This window comes from Trematomus bernacchii, unplaced genomic scaffold (assembly GCF_902827165.1).
Source record: "Trematomus bernacchii unplaced genomic scaffold, fTreBer1.1, whole genome shotgun sequence".
Classification (NCBI taxonomy): Eukaryota; Metazoa; Chordata; class Actinopteri; order Perciformes; family Nototheniidae; genus Trematomus; species Trematomus bernacchii.
Window position 1 is genome coordinate 11196179 of NW_022988043.1, and position 21600 is coordinate 11217778.

Consider the following 21600-nt stretch of genomic DNA (forward strand, 5'->3'; position numbering starts at 1 on the left):
ATGAAATTAATGCTCATGAAGGTATAGATTTATTGCACGGCTAGATGTGTTTGCATTATCCCTAAAAACATGTATACAAATATACATCCACATTTACGTTATTTCCAAACAAAGGTGTTTGTACACCAGCATGGCCCCAGTTGCAATGGATGTTATTTATTAAGCATTGTATTTTAAAGTCTTCTTAGCACTTTTTTTCCCTTTTTTTCTTCCTTTTCTGTTCTTGCAGTTTTCCAAGTACTCAGATGGCAACTCTGAGCAGCATATCTTTGCTTTGTTTTTGCATTTGCAGAGTTTATCTTTCCCTGTAATCACCTGCAATGAGTTAATGACAGATTAGGTTCTGATTACAGGAAAAGAAAAAGCAACACTTTTTGTTTTTACAAATCTTACATTAATAAAATGTGTCTGCAAGTTCTGGCTATATATATTAAAAATACTCCCATTAAAATGTTTTAAGAGTTGCTCTTTGGGCATTTGTAATGATCTGCATTACTTTCCCATTGGAGCATGTTATTTTTCTGCATAACGTTGTCATTTACTGCTCAAGCTTCAAGCCAATTATGCTCTGCAGGTATGTCTATGTTTGCTCACCGGGAAATATGTTTGTGCCCTTTATTGAGCTGTCAGCAAGTATATTTATTTTACTTTTTAGCTTTGGGACAACAACATTTTATGTTGGGCTCTCGGCATGTGCTCCGATTTAAGTAAATAAAATCTGGCAAAATGTTCCTCCTGACAATGTTGAACTACAGGATGAATCATTAACATCAGAAATTTGAAACCATAATCTTTGCTAGGTTTCAAATAAATTGTCATGTATATCAAATCTAGCTAGCAGATGCAGCTCTGATACACCTTTGCGTAATTTTGCTGTTTTCTAGTGCTTGTTAGTGCCTATAGGGTCTGTTTTGTTTGCACAAACAAATCCCTGTTGAATGATGATATAGCTATGGGAAAACATTACAAATATCCCTTACAACCACAGACATTTTCTTGAACCTATTTAATGTTTTAATTTCTAATTGAAAAAAACATTAATTGCTCAAATATATAGCTTATTTTTTTACCAACCAAGAAACAGTTGAATACAAATATGGTATAGTTTTTAAAAAGTGTAACTTCTTTACCACTAAACTAATTTGTGTTTTCAAATCAGGCACTAGTGATGATGATAAAATAAGAAATCCATTATAATTGTTACCGGAGTATTGTACTGTAGATATAATATACAAGTGATTAGTAACTATGATTAGGAGCATACACTAGAAACATTCACTGACGGATATTTCTGATACTTTGTCCAGCCTGATGTACATAAAGTACACACATGTGGACTGGTACTGCACTTTTTGCATTTGTACACATGACATGAGCATGCAACACATAAATGAAGAAGGAACATACATGAGGAAGGAAGCACAAAGCTCTTTTAATAGCCGCACAGTCGCAAACCACCAAGATACACAGAAACGCCAACACACTTATACAGAAATGCACAGGGCCAAGGAACAAACTTTGAGAAGGACTGTCTAGAGTGCAACTGGACTGACTCCTCAAGTTATGATTCATGTTGAATGATGTCATATGTAAATTACCTTGTAATTTCAACAAGGATCTTAAAATGGACAAAACTGTTGAGACCAACTTTATAAGATGTCGTCCCACGAAACCATTCAGTCATGTTTTGCTTGCAAATAATATGTCATACAGCTTTAATTCTGTGTTTTTATAAATACATATAGAGTTGTAAAATATTTTTGAATAAATATTAATATATACACAAATTATTAGTTTAAGTACAGTCATAAATAAAAATAAATAATAACAGTGTTTAGTGATCTTCTGTCTTAAAACGTAGGGACGTATTACTGCGCTTCTGGTGAGTGCTGTGTTATCTTTTAGCTATCAGTGTGTGTAATTGCCCCAAAGGGAGACAGCCAGAAACACATAGTGAAAAACAGTAGGTTAGAGGACACAAGGACATTGTGGACATGTAAGAAACAAAGAGAGAGCAGGAGCAGACAGTGTTGTGTTGGAATAATGTCAACAGGTTACATTTTTCCAGGCAGTCCACTGGCTCCAGGCTGAGAGCACCACTGCGTCTCTGGAGCGAACCCTCAGCTTGCTGATCCTCTTCGGTATCAGAACAGAAGAAGAACGTCCAGTCTAAAGTCAGACAGGTCGCACGATGAGAAAAAACAAAAACAACAGAGAGAATAATGACAGACATGAAAAGATCACCAGATGTATGTGTACCTTGCCATCATCTTTTAAAACGTATTCAATTTGGTGCTCCAGGCTGAAGTAGCTGAGCGGAGTGGACCAGTTGGATGGTGCATCGATGGTGACGTTCAGGTCCTCCTTCCCCTCCTGACACCTCACAATGCTGGGACTGTCAGGTTCAACTAGACACAATTACATACACAAATTAGAGAAACAAGGAAAACATGGGTCAACAAGTATCAGTAAGGAATCATTAAAGTATGTATAAAAATGTATACATATTTTGCTGAAATAATTACATTCATTTAAAAAAGGAAAAACTGTTAACAGTTTGCTCGAAGGCTTACATTTGTCTTTTTTGTCTTTTGAACTTTAATTCTTATGTTTTAATTTCAAGTCACAGCTGTTTTTTGCTTACTGATGTCTCTGAGATAAAATCTCTTGGTCTTTCTGAGGACGGAGAGTTCAACGATGGCCTCCACGGTGACCTCCAGCTGGGTGCTTTCCTCAGTGTAGGGTGAGAGCGAGTGGTTCAGCTCAAACTGGAATCTCCCATCCTTCTGATCACTGCTGACCCAATCACACGTCTTCCCACCTTCACTGCTACAGGGCAAACACAGAGTGAAATATCTACCTGAGAGAAGTAATTCTGTTTGTTGGTCTGTCTTTATAAACTTTATGCAAAATGTTCGGCCTCTTTTACTGTAACTTTTTAAATTTTCTTTACCATTCACGGCCCAGTCCAAGGCGCACTGCGGTTTGTCGTTTGTCGATCCAGACACAGCTGAAGTTACAGTCATAAGACTTTGCCCGACAAGAGAGATAATCTATAAAGAGACACAACGCGAGTAACCACAAGTGTAAAGGAACATCTTTGGACTTTGTCACTTCTCATTATTTTGACCACCTAGTCAGATATGACTACAGCTTCAAGATTCGGGCTATTTTGGAATGAAGTGTGCACTATGAGTTCCTCTATTTGAGAGACTCTTGCCATTTAAAGTATATGAACAATAAAAAAGAATGGAAAATGAAACCAGAGCATCTTACCAGACTCCTCAGCCTCCAGCAGCAGATAGGTTGATGATAACATTTCTTCTCCTCTCCAGCAGCTGTATTTTCCCAACATGGGCATATCTACCGCTGACACGGAGAGATTCAGACCGTTCTGCTGGATATTCTCCTCGATGTCGACATCCTCCAGCTGAAATTTCCATGTGACATCTCCTTCGATATTGGTACGGCAGGACAGCGTGACTGGATTTGCATCATTCTTTTTTGCCACCACAACTACACACATAGATGCAGACACACAGTTACACACACAGACAAACACAAAAACACCTTTGTTAGCATGTCAAGATCAACAGATTTGGAACCTCTCCAGATATTTCATAAATGAAAATAAATTAGACTCACAGTGTTCCGGAAAGTGTTTGAGGTCTTGTGCTCCGGTGAGGCTGAGGAACAGAAGCCCACTCATCCACAGAAACAGAGACTTCTGAAGAATTGGGTGACAGCAAAAGGAGGAAATTGTTGAAAATGATCCATTACTTGCATTACAAGAAACATTTGATTTTCCTTTAATATTATTATTTCCCATTTCATCTTCAATTCAGAAACACAAAATGATATGTTCATGTGACATTTCAATTGGCTAAATGAAATGGGTTGTATATCTGTTATAATAATGCAAATTAAATAGCAAAGTGGGATATTTACTATCAATTCCATCATTTGCCATATATAATCATAACAATATTAACTGACCAGATAATAACAATAATTCAAAAGCAGATATATGAAGCATCTGTAGTACCAACAGGTTTTTCTTACCATTTTGATGAAGTTACACTGAAGTGTCGCTGTTAAAAAATCAAGAGATGAATCCTGATGATTGTATGATCCAACTGATCACTGGGCATCATTTTTATATCATCATGTTGTTGTCGTCATCCTCCCCAGCATTGTGTCATCTTGGAGGGGAGAGAGAGAAACGAATCGCTATAGTAAACCGATAAGAGCATTTCCTCTATACTGTTTTGCATGTCAAATTTAAACTGCGAGTTTCGAATGAGGAGGGGATGGAGATAAGGAGTGTGGGTGGTTAGTGGGGTGGGGGATTGCCCTCACAATCACACACACACAACACACACACACACACACACACACACACACACACACACACACACACACACACACACACACACACACACACACACACACACACACACACACACACACACACACACACACACACACACACACACACACACACACACACACACACACACACACACACACACACACACACTTACCTAGTTATCTTCCATTTCTGGGTGTTGGGAAATTTAGTTTGTCATTTTTACAAATATTGATGTCATTTTATGTCGAATGCAAAATAAAATGACTTTTCATAAAGTAACAACAACTTTTTTAATTTTTTTTAAACAAGCTCTTTAAAACTGTCAACTTGGCTTTGGGAGGACATTAATAATTCCATAATTAAAACATAATTATTTTCCTCCCAACAAGATGATCCCATAAAACATGTCCTTAACTTCATTCTGGAGTAATATGCCAGATATAACCGAGCATTACCTGAGCAAAAAAAAAAAAACTTCTTTCAAAGGCCCCCCCTATCCCCCTCCCCCACATGCATGTACGCACGCACAACACAGAGAGAGGGACAGATAAAAGGACATTCCCTGTTATTAGTCATATGGGGCAAACCAATTGTGTTGGGCTAAATGTCAGCTATTTCACATTCAAAAAAGCACTTTTGGTCCTGTGTGCATTCTCACTGATCTGCCGGTCATCTGCTAGTCATGTGTTAAACAGTGTGTGAATTACTTTTATAGTAAAACCATTTTTGCAACTCACGTTTGCTGGAGGTCTGTGTTACTATTTGGTATTATGATTCTTCATTGTCCTGTACAGTTTGTAACTAGGTAATATACTGTGTTTTATAGTATTAAGCACCTACAGCTTGACAGACTGTGACCCCATTGTGATCTAAAATTCTGTGAAACCTGTTTGGTCATCTGAACAGAAAAACATGGTTTCAGGTTTCAGTTCCTTAAAACATCAATAGAATTTTGATGAATTTGCTCAAGTGCAGAATTTAGTGTACTCAAATAACCTGCTTGTCTGTGTTCACAGTATGCTGTCTTTGATCAATTATCATTTTTATTAACAATATATATATATAAATATATATATGATATTGACATCTCTAAAAAGATCCAGCTGTTTGAAATGTTAACAGTTAGGATACATGGTGACACAATCCTCTGTCACAATCAGGGTTTTTGTGTTATTGTGACAATCCCAGTATTTTAAAAGATGATTATTATGAAACTTAACAAGAGAACAGTACTTGATTGGTCCTATGAAACCAACTCAATAACAACATTTGAGGAACTTGAGGAAAATTCAAACAAAAATATCTTAAACAACTTTCACAACCAAAATCCGCTGCATGAATTTCAAAGTCAAGGTATTTACACATTGATCTTTGGATGTTTACAATGCCCTTCTTTTTTAAATGATCTTACATATAAAACACAGAAGATGAAAATGAAGGCAGCAAATGTTACTTTTTCTATGTTCAGTTAGTGTTAGAAATTAAAACTAGTAATGTAGATGTGTAGCATATATACTGTCATTTTAATTTGTTTTAAACGTTATGTTTCAGTGTAGCTGCAAGTTATTTATATCACATAGTTTCAAGTCCTTAAATATATTTTTGAGTCACCAAACTTGTGTTTTCCTCTGAATCAGAAGAGTAAGAAAAAGTCCAGAACAATTAAATGTGTTACTTTCAAAGAATCCCTACTTTCATCTCTTAGTGTACACCATGTGTAGCACAATGTCAGACGCTTAGGTCACTTCAGTCCAGACAGTGGAAAAAACCATCAAGGGTGCCCAAAACACTTCAATAGGTGTCATTATCCACCCTACATAACACCTGTCATACAAACAGTGTGACTTATTTTGTGCCCATGATTCTTGATATCTATTGGAACATTTAAGGTATGAGAACCATGCAGTTTAATTTAGCAGTTTGAACAAATATTTAGCATAAAACATATTTCGCCAGCTGATATTCTGTGGCACCAATAACTGACTGTACCTCATGTGTAATGCCAGAGTTGGTGTGAGTGCTAATAAAAAAAAAACTCTCATATGTAGGAACACTGAAACCTTTAAAAAACATCAACCTAGTATGTTGCTGTTTCAACACAGCAACTACTGTACTTTGCCTAATAGTGTTTAAGGCATCTGCTTTAATTACAGTCCGTCTACACTGGATGTTTGTACTGTTTTTAGCCTTCAGTATCATGCAATAGAAACATTTCCAAATACTAATGCTGCTGTCAAAAGGGACTCCTAATGGGCTTGCATTTCATGATAAAAAGCTAATCTGAAAGTCCCTGTCAAGCTTCTATTGTTTTCCCCCTACAATGTAAGGCTTTGTGATTCAATGCTAAGTTATTACTATATGGTTATACTTCCATACAACATGTTATGCTTTCTCTGCACAGTAAATAATGACTAATAATCCAATGTTCAGTTATAAGTAATGGTTTCCATTATCTAGTCCCCTGAGGAAATGTGAAAACTAGGACCATGAGTTTAAATAAAAACCGCAAAGTTATAATACCTTTCTGTTGTGCTGCGGTGTCGTGTTGTGCTACGGTGTCGTGTGCTGCTTTGCTGAGGAGACCTTTTACCCCGGGGATACCACGGAGAGACCGGAGCGCTTCCACGCTGCTGCTTTCGTCTGTCCTTTGCTGCTGTGAGGAGGAGGATTTTTGCCCCAGGAACATCGCGGATACTGTGTGCTGGTCTGGGAAAATGGCCCCTATCGTGATTCTGCTATGCCTGTTAGCTATTTTGGACAATGAGAAGTTCTCTCGTCATCCTGAGAAGTCGACTGGGTTCAGGTCTGTTCTACCGCCCGCAGTGGACATCCCCTGTAAAGGTTCGGATGTGTTACGCAAACAATTACTGGTTGCCTTGTCACAGACATTCAGTTCGACAAATGTTTGTCTTTCTCACTTGCCTGCTATGATGGTTCTTCAGGACTGCTTCTTGAGCTCTAATCTCACTTTCGCGGAGTTTGCTGGTGACTTTAAAGCAGATGACAATGTATGTGTGTCGGTTAAGAGGAAAAGGTGCTTGTTTTTTTTGCTATTATTACTATCAGGGAATGTACAACTTAACCCTGGACCGCCCAGTAGCAGTAGTAGTCAGATAGCTACTCCTGCTGATTTTATTTCTAGATCTGGGTTGGGATTCATTCACTTAAATGTGCGCAGTCTGTTACCTAAGTTAGATTTTGTCCGCATTTGGGCGAGCTCGACTGATGCTGATTATTTAGCCTTTATTTATACAGGTGTAAAATCTCATTGAGACACAAGGTCTCATTTTCAAGAGAGACCTTGATATCATTGTCTTATCAGAAACGTGGCTAGATAAATCTATTTTGGCCTCTGACATCTACTTAAATGGTTATAGTGTATATCGTACCGACCGTCCTAAAAAAGGTGGTGGCGTTGCCATTTATGTGAAAAATAAGTTTTGTGTAACCAAGATGGTTTACAAATCTATTAGTAAACAACTCGAATTTTTAGCCTTAAATATCGAAGTAGCAAAGGGTCAACAGGTCATGGTGGTGGGCTGCTACAGACCCCCCTCAGCTGTCAAGGACTCTTTATCTTCATTGGCAAAACTTTTATCTCAACTTGACTACAAGGAAATAGTGCTGCTTGGTGATTTTAATTGGGACTGGTTAACTTCTGTGTCAGAGGATTTTAAAAACCTTTGTATCTCTCTGAATGTTACTCAGAGTATAGACAGTCCTACTCGCCCTAACATTAAGTCCCCAAATAAATCCTCCTTAATTGATCTCATTTTAACTAATGTTCCCCATAAATACTCATCTGTGGGAGTATTTACAAATGATGTGAGTGACCACTGTGTTGTAGCCACAATTAGGGACACAAAAGTCAGAGTAAGAGAGACAAACAACATTTTGTGGAGCAGGGTTTTGTACATGATCTGTTTGATTTTGATTGGGGTAAAATCGATCTGTGTGCTGATGTAGAAACTGCATGGTCTTATTTTTATCTTGGTTTTATGGAAATTATAGATAGACATGCACCCCTGCGGACATTTAGAGTAAAGGGACGAGACAATCCTTGGTTTTCTGCTGAACTTTCTAGTCTCCTACATGAGAGAAACAAGGCCTGGGCAAAGGCTAGGAAATCTGGCTCAGAGGTAGAATGGCTGCGTTTTAGGCAGCTAAGGAATAGCTTCACATCACAAATAAAAAGTGCTAAGTCTAAGTATTATCTGTCAGTTACCACAGAAAACCTGAATAATCCTGGAACATTTTGGAAAGCCATAAAATCGATATCCACCGGTGATATCCGTAATGAGCTACCTCTGTGCATTACCACAGCATCTGGCTCTATATCGGACAGGGCCACCATGTTAAATTGTTTTAATGAGCATTTTGTGTCCTGTGGCTCTCCGTTTGATTCTGTCACTAACTCTGCTTCTGTGAACACCAGTCTGTGACTCTGAAAAACGTGTTTTGGAAAACCCTTTTAGTTTTACTCCTTTTACTGTTGATGTTGTTCGTGAAGCTTTAACCAAGTTAGATCCTAAGAAACCGGCCGGCCCGGACAACGTGGAACCTTTCTTTTTAAAGATAGCTGCAGATTTTATTGCTCTACCTCTCACTTCTCTTTTTAACCTCTCCCTCAGCACAAACACAATTCCAAAATTGTGGAAGTCAGCGTATGTCCTGCCTCTACTAAAAGGAGGGGAGGCCACTTTATTAAATAATTATAGACCCATCTCTAAATTATCAGTTCTGGCTAAGGTTCTTGAACGCCTAGTGAGTGAACAGGTAAAGGTGTTTTTATGTACAAATGACATCCTGTCTAAACATCAGTCAGGCTTCAGAAAGCAACATAGCACCATCACTGCCACAATGAAAGTGGTGAATGATGTGGCGAGTATTTTAGATAAAAAGCAGAGTTGTGCAGCTCTATTTAGTGACCTGTCCAAAGCGTTTGATACCGTCGATCATCGCATCTTAAAGCAGAGGCTACTCAGTATTGGCATATCCTGCCATGCAGTGGGGTGGTTTGTGAACTACCTCTCTGAAAGGTCCCAATGTGTTCAGTTTGATGGGCTGTCTTCTGAGTGGTTAAACATTACTAATGGTGTTCCTCAAGGTTCTGTTTTAGGTCCACTTTTATTCTCCATCTACATCAATAGTTTAGGTGAAAATGTCAATGGAGCAACCTTACATTTTTATGCGGATGATACCGTTATGTACTGTGCAGGTCCCTCCATTAAGGAGGCTGTTGTTGAATTGCAAGCTGTTTTTAACATTATTCAGACTCAGCTCTCTGAACTAAAGCTTCTTTTAAATGTTGATAAAACCAAGGTAATGCTCTTTTCAAAAGCTAAAAAGACACCAGAGCCTGTTTTAGATATTGTAACTATGCAAGGAATAAAACTTGAAGTGGTTGCCTGTTACAAATACCTTGGTATCTGGCTTGATGACTGTCTCACTTTTAAACGTCATGTCAATAACCTGCTTAAAAAACTGAGGGGTAGGCTAGGTTTCTTCTACAGGAACAAGTCCTGTTTCTCGCTCGAGGCCAGGAAAAGGCTAGTCACTGTGACCTTTTTACCTGTGCTGGACTATGGTGATTTGATTTATATGAATGCACCTGCCAATTGCCTGGTCAAGTTAGATGCTGCGTATCACAGTGCACTGAGATTTGTGACAAACTGTAAAGCATTAACCCATCACTGTACCCTGTATGCAAGGGCTGGTTTGCCTTCGCTAACTGTACGGAGGCTCAGTCACTGGTACATTTTTATATACAAAGCCATGTTAGGGAAACTTCCATCCTACATCTGCTCCCTGATCTCACGGCGAATTGTAAGTGGCTACTGCCTGAGATCGCATGCTGTGGTTTTATTAAATGTGCCAACTGCTAGGACTGTCTTAGGGAAGATAGCATTTAGATGCGCAGCTCCACTGTCCTGGAGTAGTCTGCAATTGAAATGGAAACTGAGCAATCTGGTGCCACTAAATGTTTTAAAAGCTCGGTTGGATGCTACTCAATCGGAAGCTGTTGGTACCTGTTCATGTGGATAGTTATGTAAATTGTAATTCCTGTAATGTATGATGTCCTTTTTGTTGTTCCGTTTATGTTTTTAATGTTTCATGTGGAACCTACTGGAGCAGGTCTCCCTTGAAAAAGAGATCAGTGATCTCAATGGGATACACCTGGATAAATAAAGGTTTGAAATGAAAATGAAATGAAATGTTTAAATGTCCTTTTTATTACATTATCACCATGCAGGAAAGGCAGCACGTGAAAGAGAAAGGTTTACACATTCCACTGAATTAAATTATTTAATATGTACTGCAAAACAAGGCAAACACAAAAGTAACAGATGCCACAAAGTGAGTTTTACTTGTTTAAGCCCAATTGTCATGGTTACATTTAAAAAGCTACTTTTGTTTGTAGCCACAGAGCAGTTACAGATCAATAATTACAAAATGTCGCTTTGTCAAAGTACGGTGAGTCCCAAGGGGCATAGAAATGTGTGCTGGTGTTTTTTAGTTTGCCTCGTCCTTTGAAGCCTCGTCAAAGTTTTCAACAAGATCTAAAAACAGAAACAGAGGGAGAAGAGTGGAGAGGACAGAAAACAGTGAGCCGTAAAAGGTAAGAAAATGTCTCAAGGATCATAAGATTTAATATACAAATGAAACTAAATTACTAAATGTTACCATATGTATCAGCGCCATACATTCCATTTGTGATAATCTGTTTTTTCATTTCACACCAAGATACATTTAGACACAACTTAAAAGATTTAAAAAAACACATACTTGACGTGACAAAAAGGCAAACGTCTAAGTCAGCCTGTTCTTGACTGTAAGTGTTACGCCAATTGAATGCTATATTACATGAATAAAACAAAAATAATAACAATGTTTGTTTAAAAACAGGATGTGTAAATGTGCTTACCTGGAACATCATCATCCTCATCCTCTTCAGCAGCAACCATGGGGGCCATATCCTCTCCAGCTATGAGGGGGATGAAGTACAGCAAATCATTGATAGACAGCACAAAGAGAGTTCTGGTACATGCACACAGATCAGGAAAGAGTGTGAAGGGTACCTGGTCTGGGCAGGTTCTCTGCTAATCTCCTGAGGCTGGTGAGGCTGTCGGCTCCCAGCTGGTTCAGGATTCCTGGGAGCATCTCTGTGAGCTGCTTGTTCTCAGCGTGCCCTGTGATGGTGAAGGTGTTGGCCGCCAGTGAGGCCTGCACCTTTGGGTTGTTGAAGTGGATCACTGTCCCCTGGTTTGTGAACATGTTCACCTACAGAGGAACAAACAAGCAACAGAGAGTTTATGGTCAGTGTCAAAGAGGATGATGAACAGATTAAATCATCTTAACATGTACTTTCCTTGTTATTTTTTTTCATTGCTTCAGGATTAAATCAAATCAGTTAAAAGGTGGAGTCAGTACTTCTGGAGAACGATTGTTGATGTTTGAACACCCACACAAATACTCCCCTTCAGATACCATGCCTCTCTCCCCACTGCCTTTCTATGTACTTGGTTCAAATCCTCTTTGTTTGTTTCCAATTGACAGAGCCAGAGGCTGTGTATGCAACCCAGATTTGTATTTGTACATGCACACGAAGCAACTGAACAGCTAACGGAGATATGTGCTGAATTTGAGAAAAAGTGTATTGTATTAGACCTGCTGACTGCTTCTTTAAAAGAGAATTCCTTTGGTAATAATCACATTTCATTTTTTTTTAAATGTGGCATTCTATATGCTATTTGTAATACTTAATTGTATTACTTAAGAGTACCCTGTCCTAAGAGCATCATCGTCATGAAGAGGACACGTTTACTTACTTATTGTTAAGAATTTCAGAAATAATTTGCAGTACCTCTTCAATGCCAGAGATGTTGTTGACTCCCAGTTTTTTGAGGGAGAACTGCAGCTTCTTGTCATCTGCTGTTGCTGTTCTGTGCACCACCTTCTTCTTTCTGCGTGCTGACCCCTAGAGAGCACAACAATGAGCATGAATATAATATACCAATAATCCAATGTCAAAACATTTTCTTCAAGTCAATTGCCAGAATGAATTCCAACTCACCTTGCCGCCTATGCGGACCTGCGCCTGCAGTTTGGCGAGCTTCTCCTGGTTCATTATAAACTCCTTCATCTGACACAAGGAACACAATTGTATATATTTCAAATGTAATATTTGTTCACAAATAGAAAACACTTTCACCAAACACAGAGCTGGGAGACAAGAAAGCACCAATAGTAGCAGGAATAAAATAAGACAAAGCATATACATCAGTTCTCTTTAATTAAAACATGTTATAGGGTCAGTAAAACCATTAAAAAAAGGTTGTCAGAATTATTGAGATCATCATGGAAATCAGTCGATGGATCACTCAAGAAATCATCATTCAACATTTTACAATGTTCAAATTCTATTTTATAACAAGCAGTCTTTAGGCAAGACCACACAGACATGTGAAACATGGGATACCTACACTTATCATCATTACTTATTGTGTTTTCTATTGAGTCATTCCCATCATCACACATAGTAAAAATTGGATTTTGATATGAGAATCCCTAATAAAGAAATATGCAAAAAGTAGGCACCTAATGTATGACCTCAACAGTTCAATAAATACATTAGGTTTGCAATAACAATTAAGTGCCAAACCTAAAACCTAAAACTCCCCCAAATCCCCCCGTAGTCAGCTGCCAGAAGCCCAAAAATAGCTGCACACTTTTTAGTCTCGACTCAAGTTCTGCATGAATTAGACAGAGGTGGGCAGCTGAAGTGTGTGGCTAAGTTAGGTCTGCAACGTTCTGCTGGCTCGCTTTATAAGCTTAATTAAAGTATGCTTGGTTTTTCAGCCACTTAGTCTGGGCAACTTGTTTTTCAACCGGGGCTCTCAGAAAGTATGACAACTGAACTGTCGGTTTGTTAGCTCGCCAAGCTAAACAGCTAGCTCGGGCCTCTTTAAACTGACACTAACGCCCACGTATAATGAACATTTGTCCGCCACAGCGCATAGAGTGAGACAAGGGACTGTTCCTCTACAATGCCTAATATATATGGGGCTCAGACAGCTTATACAATACGTCAGTGAGGTAAACTAACCTGGGAGTGTGTAAACACGCGGGTCACACAGTCGATAGAAGCTCGGAGAAAGGAGTGAGTACCGGAAGTGGCGTTCTGAGATGCATAACTTAGCGGATGTGCCCAACATTTTTTTCAACTAATAAATTAATGTGACTTAAAACATTAAAGTGTATTTTTTTCTAAATAATAATATGTATCTGGTCACATTTGAGGCAGCAAAGAGCATGTCCAATTATTTACCTATTTCTGAAATGTACATAAAGAAGTGAGCTCTTGAAACTTCTGATAAGATAAGGGTTATTATTACATTAGGAAATATACAAAAACATACTTTAACACTACTGTTTAATTCAGTTTGTTTAATACTAGGTTGGTATGGTGCCATTTAAAATAGGAAAAAAAAGAATAACGTTTTCCTTCCAGTGAACAATAAAGATATGCCATTGATAACGGAAGTCGTCACGTTGTAATCATGGCGTCCTCCAGCGCACGAGAGGCAACGTGATAGCTCCTTAAAATGATCAACTTTTGGTTTACTTGGAAAACCAACATAAGTATCATCTAATTTCAACACATCATAGTTAAAAGGTAAGTTTGCACTCTTACACCTTTTCGTTCAATTCTGAGAATCATCAGAAAGCAGTTTAGTAGAAAATGCTAGGCGGCTAAAGCGCATTGTGCTAACCCTGCTGTGGTGAACACGTTGGCTCTGGTCTCTTTTCTAGCAAGCTGCCTGTTGTAGCGTGTAGTTTAAAATAATAATTCAAGGCTATATTTATGTCTAAATGCGCAGCGAAGACATCTGCTGTCTCGAAACAGTGACACTGTTGGATTACAATTAACTATTTTGTGCATAGTTTGTTGGGTTGTGATACTGTTGGGTTAAACACTTAAGTGTGTGGCCTTTATGTCAATGTTGCTGCATTTAGTAACCCCTTTGCTGGTTGTATTCTTGTGAATTCATTTTTGTTTCGCTTTTAAGTATTTTCAATCCAGTTTATCCACGTTTATTTTCAATTAAAACAAGCTTTCACGTTGTAAGAAAAACCACCTTATTTCATCCTGACTGACAGCATCATAATCTGCTTGTTTGATCCAGCTCCTTGTTAGAGCTCTATCGGGTTTACAGATGTAAATTTAACGACAACAAACAATTTAAAGTACATTTATCTTGGTTTGAGAATTGTTGGACTGCATTGAATGCATTTGTATTTGACCAACCAGGTCAGAGGGGGATTTAAGTGTCATATATCTTGCAATGTGTTCATGGTTTTTGTTTTCCCTACCAGAGTATTTGGTGATCAGCAGAAAAATGGCTTCATTTAAACCTACCAAAATCCAAGTCTATCCTAAACTTGGAGAGAAAGTCACACAGGACACACTCTACTGGAAAAACTACAAGGTAAGTCTCCTCTAGTCTAGTGTATATTGTTTTGATATTACAGAGACAACCTTATCATTTTTTCTAGATCTCAGCAATGCATCTTTCTTTCTTCTCTTGCAGGCTCCGCTCCACATAAAAGAATTTGGAGCAATCACAAATATAGACTTCTCCCCCGTGGCCCCACACAACTTTGCTGTGACAGCATTCACAAGGGTATGTTGTCTACTTTTTCTGAATTTTGTAAATCTTTAAGGGATGTCCACCTATCTTTTTATACATGTATAAAAATAATTGATTAGATTTTGCCATTTCTTTTCAATTACCACCACAGCCAACAATATAAGGCGGCAGTAGGAGATGGTGTCTACTAGTTATTGTCTATTGAATCAATTGTTGAATGATGATCTCTTGAGTGATCCATCGTCTGAATTTCCTGATGATCTCAAGTATTCTGACAACTAATAAACTGTTTTAAACTTATTTTTTTGCATTTAGTCAAGTGTTCACTCTTTTTAAAGCAATTTTTGTTACGGTAAATCCTCTGAATAAGCAATGTGTATGCATTTTCTCATTATAACTCTGGTTACTCTTCAGATCCACATTTACGGGCCATTCTCCCAGGAGCCTTTGAAGTCATTTACACGTTTTAAGGACACTGCATACTGTGGCAGGTTCAGGTCAGACGGTCAGCTGCTCGTGGCAGGATGTGAGGACTCTGTGGTCCGGCTGTTCGATGTCAGCGGCAAGGTGGCTCTCAGGATGTTCAAAGGGCACACAAAGTAGGTATCCCATGTGTAACATGTCCGGGTGGTCTTGCCTAAAGACTGCTTGTTATAAATTTGAACATTGTAAATGTTGAATGATGATTTCTTGAGTGATCCATCGACTGATTTCCATGATGATCTCAATAATTCTGACAACCTTTTTAAAACGGTTTTACTGACCCTATAGCATGTTGTAATTAAAGAGAACTGATGTATATGCTTTGTCTTATTTTATTCCTGCTCAGGGCTGTACATGTTACAGACTTTATCTCAGACCGTTACCAGATCCTCACAGGGTCAGACGACTACACGTGTCGACTTTGGGACCTCCCAAATGCCACTGAGCTCAACAACTACCAAGAACACACAGATTATATTCGCTGTGGCGTTGCCAGCAAACTCAACAGAGATCTCTTCATCACTGGTGAGATAGAGGGGTGACACATTTGTTTATAAAACAATGTTTGCATGCCAGGTCAAATGTCTTTTTGTAACCAGGAGATTCTTCAATATAACCACTATTGAACAACATCTTCCATCGTGGCGTTTAGATTAAACTGATTTACAGATGTACAGCCAAAATCAACCAACATTTCGCCATTTGATTTTCCTTTTTATTTTTCTGAACAAAACTTAAATATGAAAAGAAAGAACATATGGGATAATATAAAGCAAGCTGTGAATCAAGTCCTGCTCAGTCTGCCATGGTTGATTTTGCAATAATGACCAGCTCACTGTACATTATCCCGCTTTTCACATGGCTACTTGGGAAAACAATAATTTAACTCTACATTTTTATAGAAAAAATGTAGAGTTAAAATGAGAAATGTTACTTTTGCTAAGAAATAGTATGTTTTATTATACTGATTAGCAATAGTTGGTGGTGAGGGCTAGCTATGATATTTATTCATGTTGTCAAACTTTAAGAAATATGATCTATCCTTGTCCTTATGTAAAATGGAATTGGGTAAGTTTTGCCATTCAAACGGTTCCATTAAATGACTTTAGATTTTCCTTTTCAATTACCAGCACAGCCAACAATGTAAGGCAGCAGTAGGTGATGGTGTCTACTGAAGTTCTTGCCTATTGAATCAATTGTTGAATGATGATCTCTTGAGTGATCCATCGACTGAATTTCCTGATGATCTCAAGTATTCTGACAACCTATAAACAATTTTACTCTTGTTTTTCGCCACAGCTGATATTACATTTACCATCATTAGCATGTAGTGTATATACCTCAAATAATTTATTTGCATTGTCAGTGGAACCTGCAAATAAAAAAACGTATCAAGCTACAACTTTTGAGGCAGACTGCCCCTGCAGATGGAAGAATTAAGGAGTTTGATAGGTTTTCATGTGACTAACAGTTTATGTTTTGATCCTAGGATCTTATGACCACACACTAAAACTGTTTGATGCCAGAGTGGATAAGAGTGTGATGACCATGGACCACGGCCAACCAGTGGAGAGTCTGCTTCTCTATCCTTCTGAGGGACTCCTCGTCTCTGCAGGTAGTCATCCATTAATACTTTTCTTGCTCCATCAGTGCATCAGCAAAATGTGCAAATTATATTACCAGTGTTTAATTATTTGAAGGGTCCTCCACCTTGTTAAGGTTGACAATGGTTGCTGATAAAGACATAACATATGTAGTAGTAAGCCAGGCAGCATTAAGGTCAATTTCATGCTTGCTTGTGACTTGAATCAGGACAAAAACGACATGAAATAGTTTTCCTACACTTGCCGCCTCCCTAAAGGACTCTGGATTTACCACCACAGCCAACAATAAAGGCAGCAGTAGGAGATGGTGTCTACTAGTTCTTGTCTATTGAATCAATTGTTGAATGATGATCTCTTGAGTGATCCATCGTCTGAATTTCCTGATGATCTCAAGTATTCTGACAACTAATAAACAGTTTTAAACTTATTTTTTTGCATTTAGTCAAGTGTTCACTCTTTTTAAAGCAATTGTTGTTACGGTAAATCCTCTTGTTGGATTCAAGCAAACTATATTACCAGTGTTTAATTATTTGAACAGTCCTCCACCTTGTTAAGGTTGACAATGGTTGCTGATAAAGACATAACATATGTAGTAGTAAGCCAGGCAGCATTAAGGTCAATTTCATGCTTGCTTGTGACTTGAATCAGGACAAAAACGACCTGAAATCGTTTTCCTACACCTCCCTGAACTTGACCAACTCTTGCACACATGCTTCCTTATATTTACTAATGTACGGGACATTTTAAAATGTATTTTTTCTACTCTCTTTAGGTGGCCGCTATGTGAAAGTATGGGATCTGCTGAAGGGAGGCCAGCCTCTGGTGTCCTTGAAGAACCATCACAAAACTGTCACGTCTTTGTGTCTCAGCAGCAGCGGCCAGAGACTGCTGTCAGCTTCTCTGGACAGGTATGGGCAAACCTCACTGTAAAATGGCGTACAAAGAAAACATATTCTAATCTCTGGAAATCAGAGCCCACTCTAATCTGTCATCCAATTATTACAAAAGTTATTTTTATATAAGCCTGATCTAATGCAGAGCATTTGTTTGTCTTTCAGGCATGTAAAGGTGTACAACACAACCAACTACAAAGTGGTCCACAACTTTGACTACGCTGCCTCCATCCTCAGTCTGGCTCTGGCTGTAAGAAATTACATTAAATCCTTCATCATGTTCTATTATATGTTTTAATTGTATTTATGATAATTACACAATGGTTGATGAGTAGCCACATAAGAAAATCCTTATTGAGTGCTTGTGGCCTATACACATGCAAATAAACAACATCAGAGATCAAAATTCCCTTTTTATCTGAGGTGCACCATCAGAGCAAGCTATGATTTGACCAACGAACTGAGACTGCAAGGTGATAGACCTAGTGTCTGCTGCAGCCAACACAAATATCTATGCTTGCCAGGGATTTAAACCCATGAAACAGTACATCCTATCCTCAGTCTTGGCTTTAGGGCATTGGGTTTCCAGAACACAATGTCCAACCTAACAGTGATCTGACAGCTTTGTTTTTTTCACTTTGGGTTTGCAGTGCTTTTAGATTTTCATTTTTCAATTACCACTGCAATCTCTGATTTGCTTGAGACTCTCACTCCTGAAAAGAAATTCTTCCCAGCTATAGCCAACAATATTATCCAATGGAACAGGAGGTGACTGTGTCTTCTGAAGTTCCTGTGTAGTGAAATGTTGAATGATGATCCCTTGAGTGATCCATCGTCTGAATTTCATGATGATCTCAAGAATTCTGACAACTTTTAAGCTATTTTACAGACTTATTAATGGCTTCTTGTGTTTAATTTGATTTCTTCCCTGGATTTCTAGTAAAACTATGAATGTGTCTTTTTTTCCTCAGCCGGATGATGAATCAATTGTTGTGGGTATGACCAATAGTATCCTGAGTATCAAACACAGGAAAAGCCTTGAAGATTCAAAGGAAATCTCTGGCCAACAGAGGCGGCGGCCGTCGTATCGTGTTTTTGTGAAGGGGAAGAACCCTGTCCCTAAACAGGTATGTTTATATGTGGTTTACGTACAGCAGCTGAAGTCAACAGTACATGATGTGATCTATTGATTGATGATTACACATGTGTGAACTGAATCATATCATAACATGGCTAATGGCTATGTTTCTGCTCACTGAGTTATAATATAAGCCCATTCCAATAACTTGTATATAGACACGTACTGCACTATTCCACATCATCACTTTATTTTATAACTATTTTTCTTTTTGTATTGCTCTTGCTATCTGTATTGTTATTATGTTGCATTGTTGGAGAAGCCTGTGACATAAGATTTTCAACTACATAATTACTCTGTAGCTATGTCAGATTGACAATAAAGAACCTTGAACCTTTTCTTTCTCACCATTGTTAATTATTCTTGTTTTTCTATCTTTTTTTCCAGGATGATTATCTCGTCAGCAAGCCAGTGAAACAGCATCTGGCCAAATACGACAAGCTGCTCAAGATATTTAATGTCACAAAGGCTTTGGATACAGCTCTGGCGGTATGCATTTATAAAAAGGCAAAATAGTATGTTTTATTATACTGATTAGCAATAGTTGGTGGTGAGGGCTAGCTATGATATTTATTCATGTTGTCAAACTTTAAGAAATATGATCTATCCTTGTCCTTATGTAAAATGGAATTGGGTAAGTTTTGCCATTCAAACGGTTCCATTAAATGACTTTAGATTTTCCTTTTCAATTACCAGCACAGCCAACAATGTAAGGCAGCAGTAGGTGATGGTGTCTACTGAAGTTCTTGCCTATTGAATCAATTGTTGAATGATGATCTCTTGAGTGATCCATCGACTGAATTTCCTGATGATCTCAAGTATTCTGACAACCTATAAACAATTTTACACTTGTTTTTCGCCACAGCTGATATTATATTTACCATCATTAGCATGTAGTGTATACACCTCAAATAATTAATTTGTATAGTCAGTGGAACCTGCAAATAAAAAAACGTATGGATTTGGATAAAGCTCTGGAGGTATGCATTTATAAAATGGCAACAAGGCAACATCCTTTTCTTGTAAAGTTTTGCTTTTTTTTTCAATTTGCAATACAACTCAGTCAGCTACTTTTACTTTTGAGTGTTATGAATTCATCTCACTATCCTCGATATTGGAAGCTGAAACCCAACCCTCCTGCACAAGCAAGCATGGCAAAATGTTTTTAGTATGATTTGACTTGTCATTAATGAATGTAATTGCATTTATAGACATGGACCAGACACCGAAAGCCAGAGATCACAGTGTCTGTTATGAAGGAGCTGGATCGAAGGGGGACGTTGAAGAACGCTCTGGCAGGAAGGGATGAACAAGCCCTCACTCGGTTGCTAAACTTTCTCATAGGGTAAGACAAAGATGAAACTTCATTACTCAAGTAGACTTCAACAATGTTTAACTTATTGAGCCTATGTGTTATCAGATGCATTGAATTAGTTTATTGTACATCAAACCATGTACAAATATTTCGCAACCTGATAACTTTCTTCTGTTTGTTCTCCAGGAACATGGTTGACCCCAGGTTTGCTCCTGTCCTGGTCACAGCGGCAGAGATGATCCTGGACATCTATCGGTCGGTTATCGGACAGTCTCCACTCGTGGACCGACAGCTGCTGCGTCTGCAGGAGCTGCTGGAGAAAGAGATCGACTACCAGCAGGACCTCCTGGAGGTGATGGGCATGTTGGACACGATGTTCGCCTCCTCCTTTCCCAGGATGGAGGTTCCGTGCCCTGGCATCAGCAGGGCTAATGGCCTGGCCGGGGGGGACGGGATTACCTTGAGACCACAGATTCAGGCTACCTGAGACTAGGAGGGCAGGGGGGCTGCTTAAGACTGGGTTAGAGTGCCTTCACAACTCTAAAAATCTCTTTGAAACATCTGACACACATTTCCAGACATGACAGACCACATGTCAGCAAACTGGAATTGATATAGGTTTTTAAGAGACTGACAAACCCATGAGCTCCCTGGCGTTTTAACTCGGCGTGACTGAAAACGCAGCAGGCAACAGAGAGAACATGCATTTACTGCATGAAGTATCTTTCTATGTGTGAATGGGAAGGGACTTGATTTTTTTTGTTTGAAAGTCTGGAAATAACACTTTCAAATGTAAATGTGTCTGGATGCTTGTGTGTTTTGAATGATTGAACTGTTAATGTCTGCTTTCTGTTTTCATAATATTTGGCAGTGGCAAATGTTTTATAAGCAGATGTGAATAAATCTTTGTAATATTGGAACTGACTTTTCATAATTGTGTTCAAATGGTAAGAAAACTCGACTCAAGTCTGATAATGGTACCGATTTTAACGTGTGTATTTACCCTTTTCTCTGCACACGTCACTCTTTTATGGCCTTCCACCAGAGGTCACTGTAAGCTCAAAGAAACATATTAAGAGGAGGAATTTGCACCAGGCGGAAGACACGGAGCACCAACACTGGCAGAGAGGAGGATGCTCTCTC

General features: G+C 38.5%; 3 protein-coding genes across 3 annotated transcripts; 1 reads left to right on the top strand and 2 right to left on the bottom strand.

The window, feature by feature from the left end:
• Window position 1: 1 nt before the first annotated feature.
• Window positions 2–4275, bottom strand: si:dkey-88e18.2 (interleukin-12 subunit beta). The gene is made up of 8 exons (XM_034117957.1): window positions 4063–4275; window positions 3646–3727; window positions 3277–3516; window positions 2954–3053; window positions 2645–2829; window positions 2260–2408; window positions 2059–2169; window positions 2–315 (listed from the first exon to the last, which is right to left on the bottom strand). Exons 1-8 carry the CDS (start codon window positions 4063–4065, stop codon window positions 160–162), a joined length of 1026 nt encoding a protein of 341 aa, XP_033973848.1. The 5' UTR covers window positions 4066–4275; the 3' UTR covers window positions 2–159.
• Window positions 4276–10584: 6309 nt separating this feature from the next.
• LOC117472652 (transcription factor BTF3-like) lies at window positions 10585–13558 on the bottom strand. Its single transcript, XM_034117958.1, has 6 exons — window positions 13479–13558; window positions 12447–12515; window positions 12237–12350; window positions 11452–11653; window positions 11298–11357; window positions 10585–10932 (listed from the first exon to the last, which is right to left on the bottom strand). The coding sequence occupies exons 2-6, from the start codon at window positions 12513–12515 to the stop codon at window positions 10886–10888; spliced, it is 492 nt and encodes a 163-aa protein (XP_033973849.1). The 5' UTR covers window positions 13479–13558; the 3' UTR covers window positions 10585–10885.
• Window positions 13559–13934: 376 nt separating this feature from the next.
• On the top strand, window positions 13935–21374 carry utp15 (UTP15 small subunit processome component). The gene is made up of 12 exons (XM_034117956.1): window positions 13935–14048; window positions 14750–14862; window positions 14965–15057; window positions 15439–15623; window positions 15854–16032; window positions 16997–17122; window positions 17884–18019; window positions 18170–18254; window positions 18976–19131; window positions 19530–19631; window positions 20354–20487; window positions 20644–21374. Exons 2-12 carry the CDS (start codon window positions 14773–14775, stop codon window positions 20942–20944), a joined length of 1587 nt encoding a protein of 528 aa, XP_033973847.1. The 5' UTR covers window positions 13935–14048; window positions 14750–14772; the 3' UTR covers window positions 20945–21374.
• The last annotated feature ends 226 nt before the right edge of the window (window positions 21375–21600 follow it).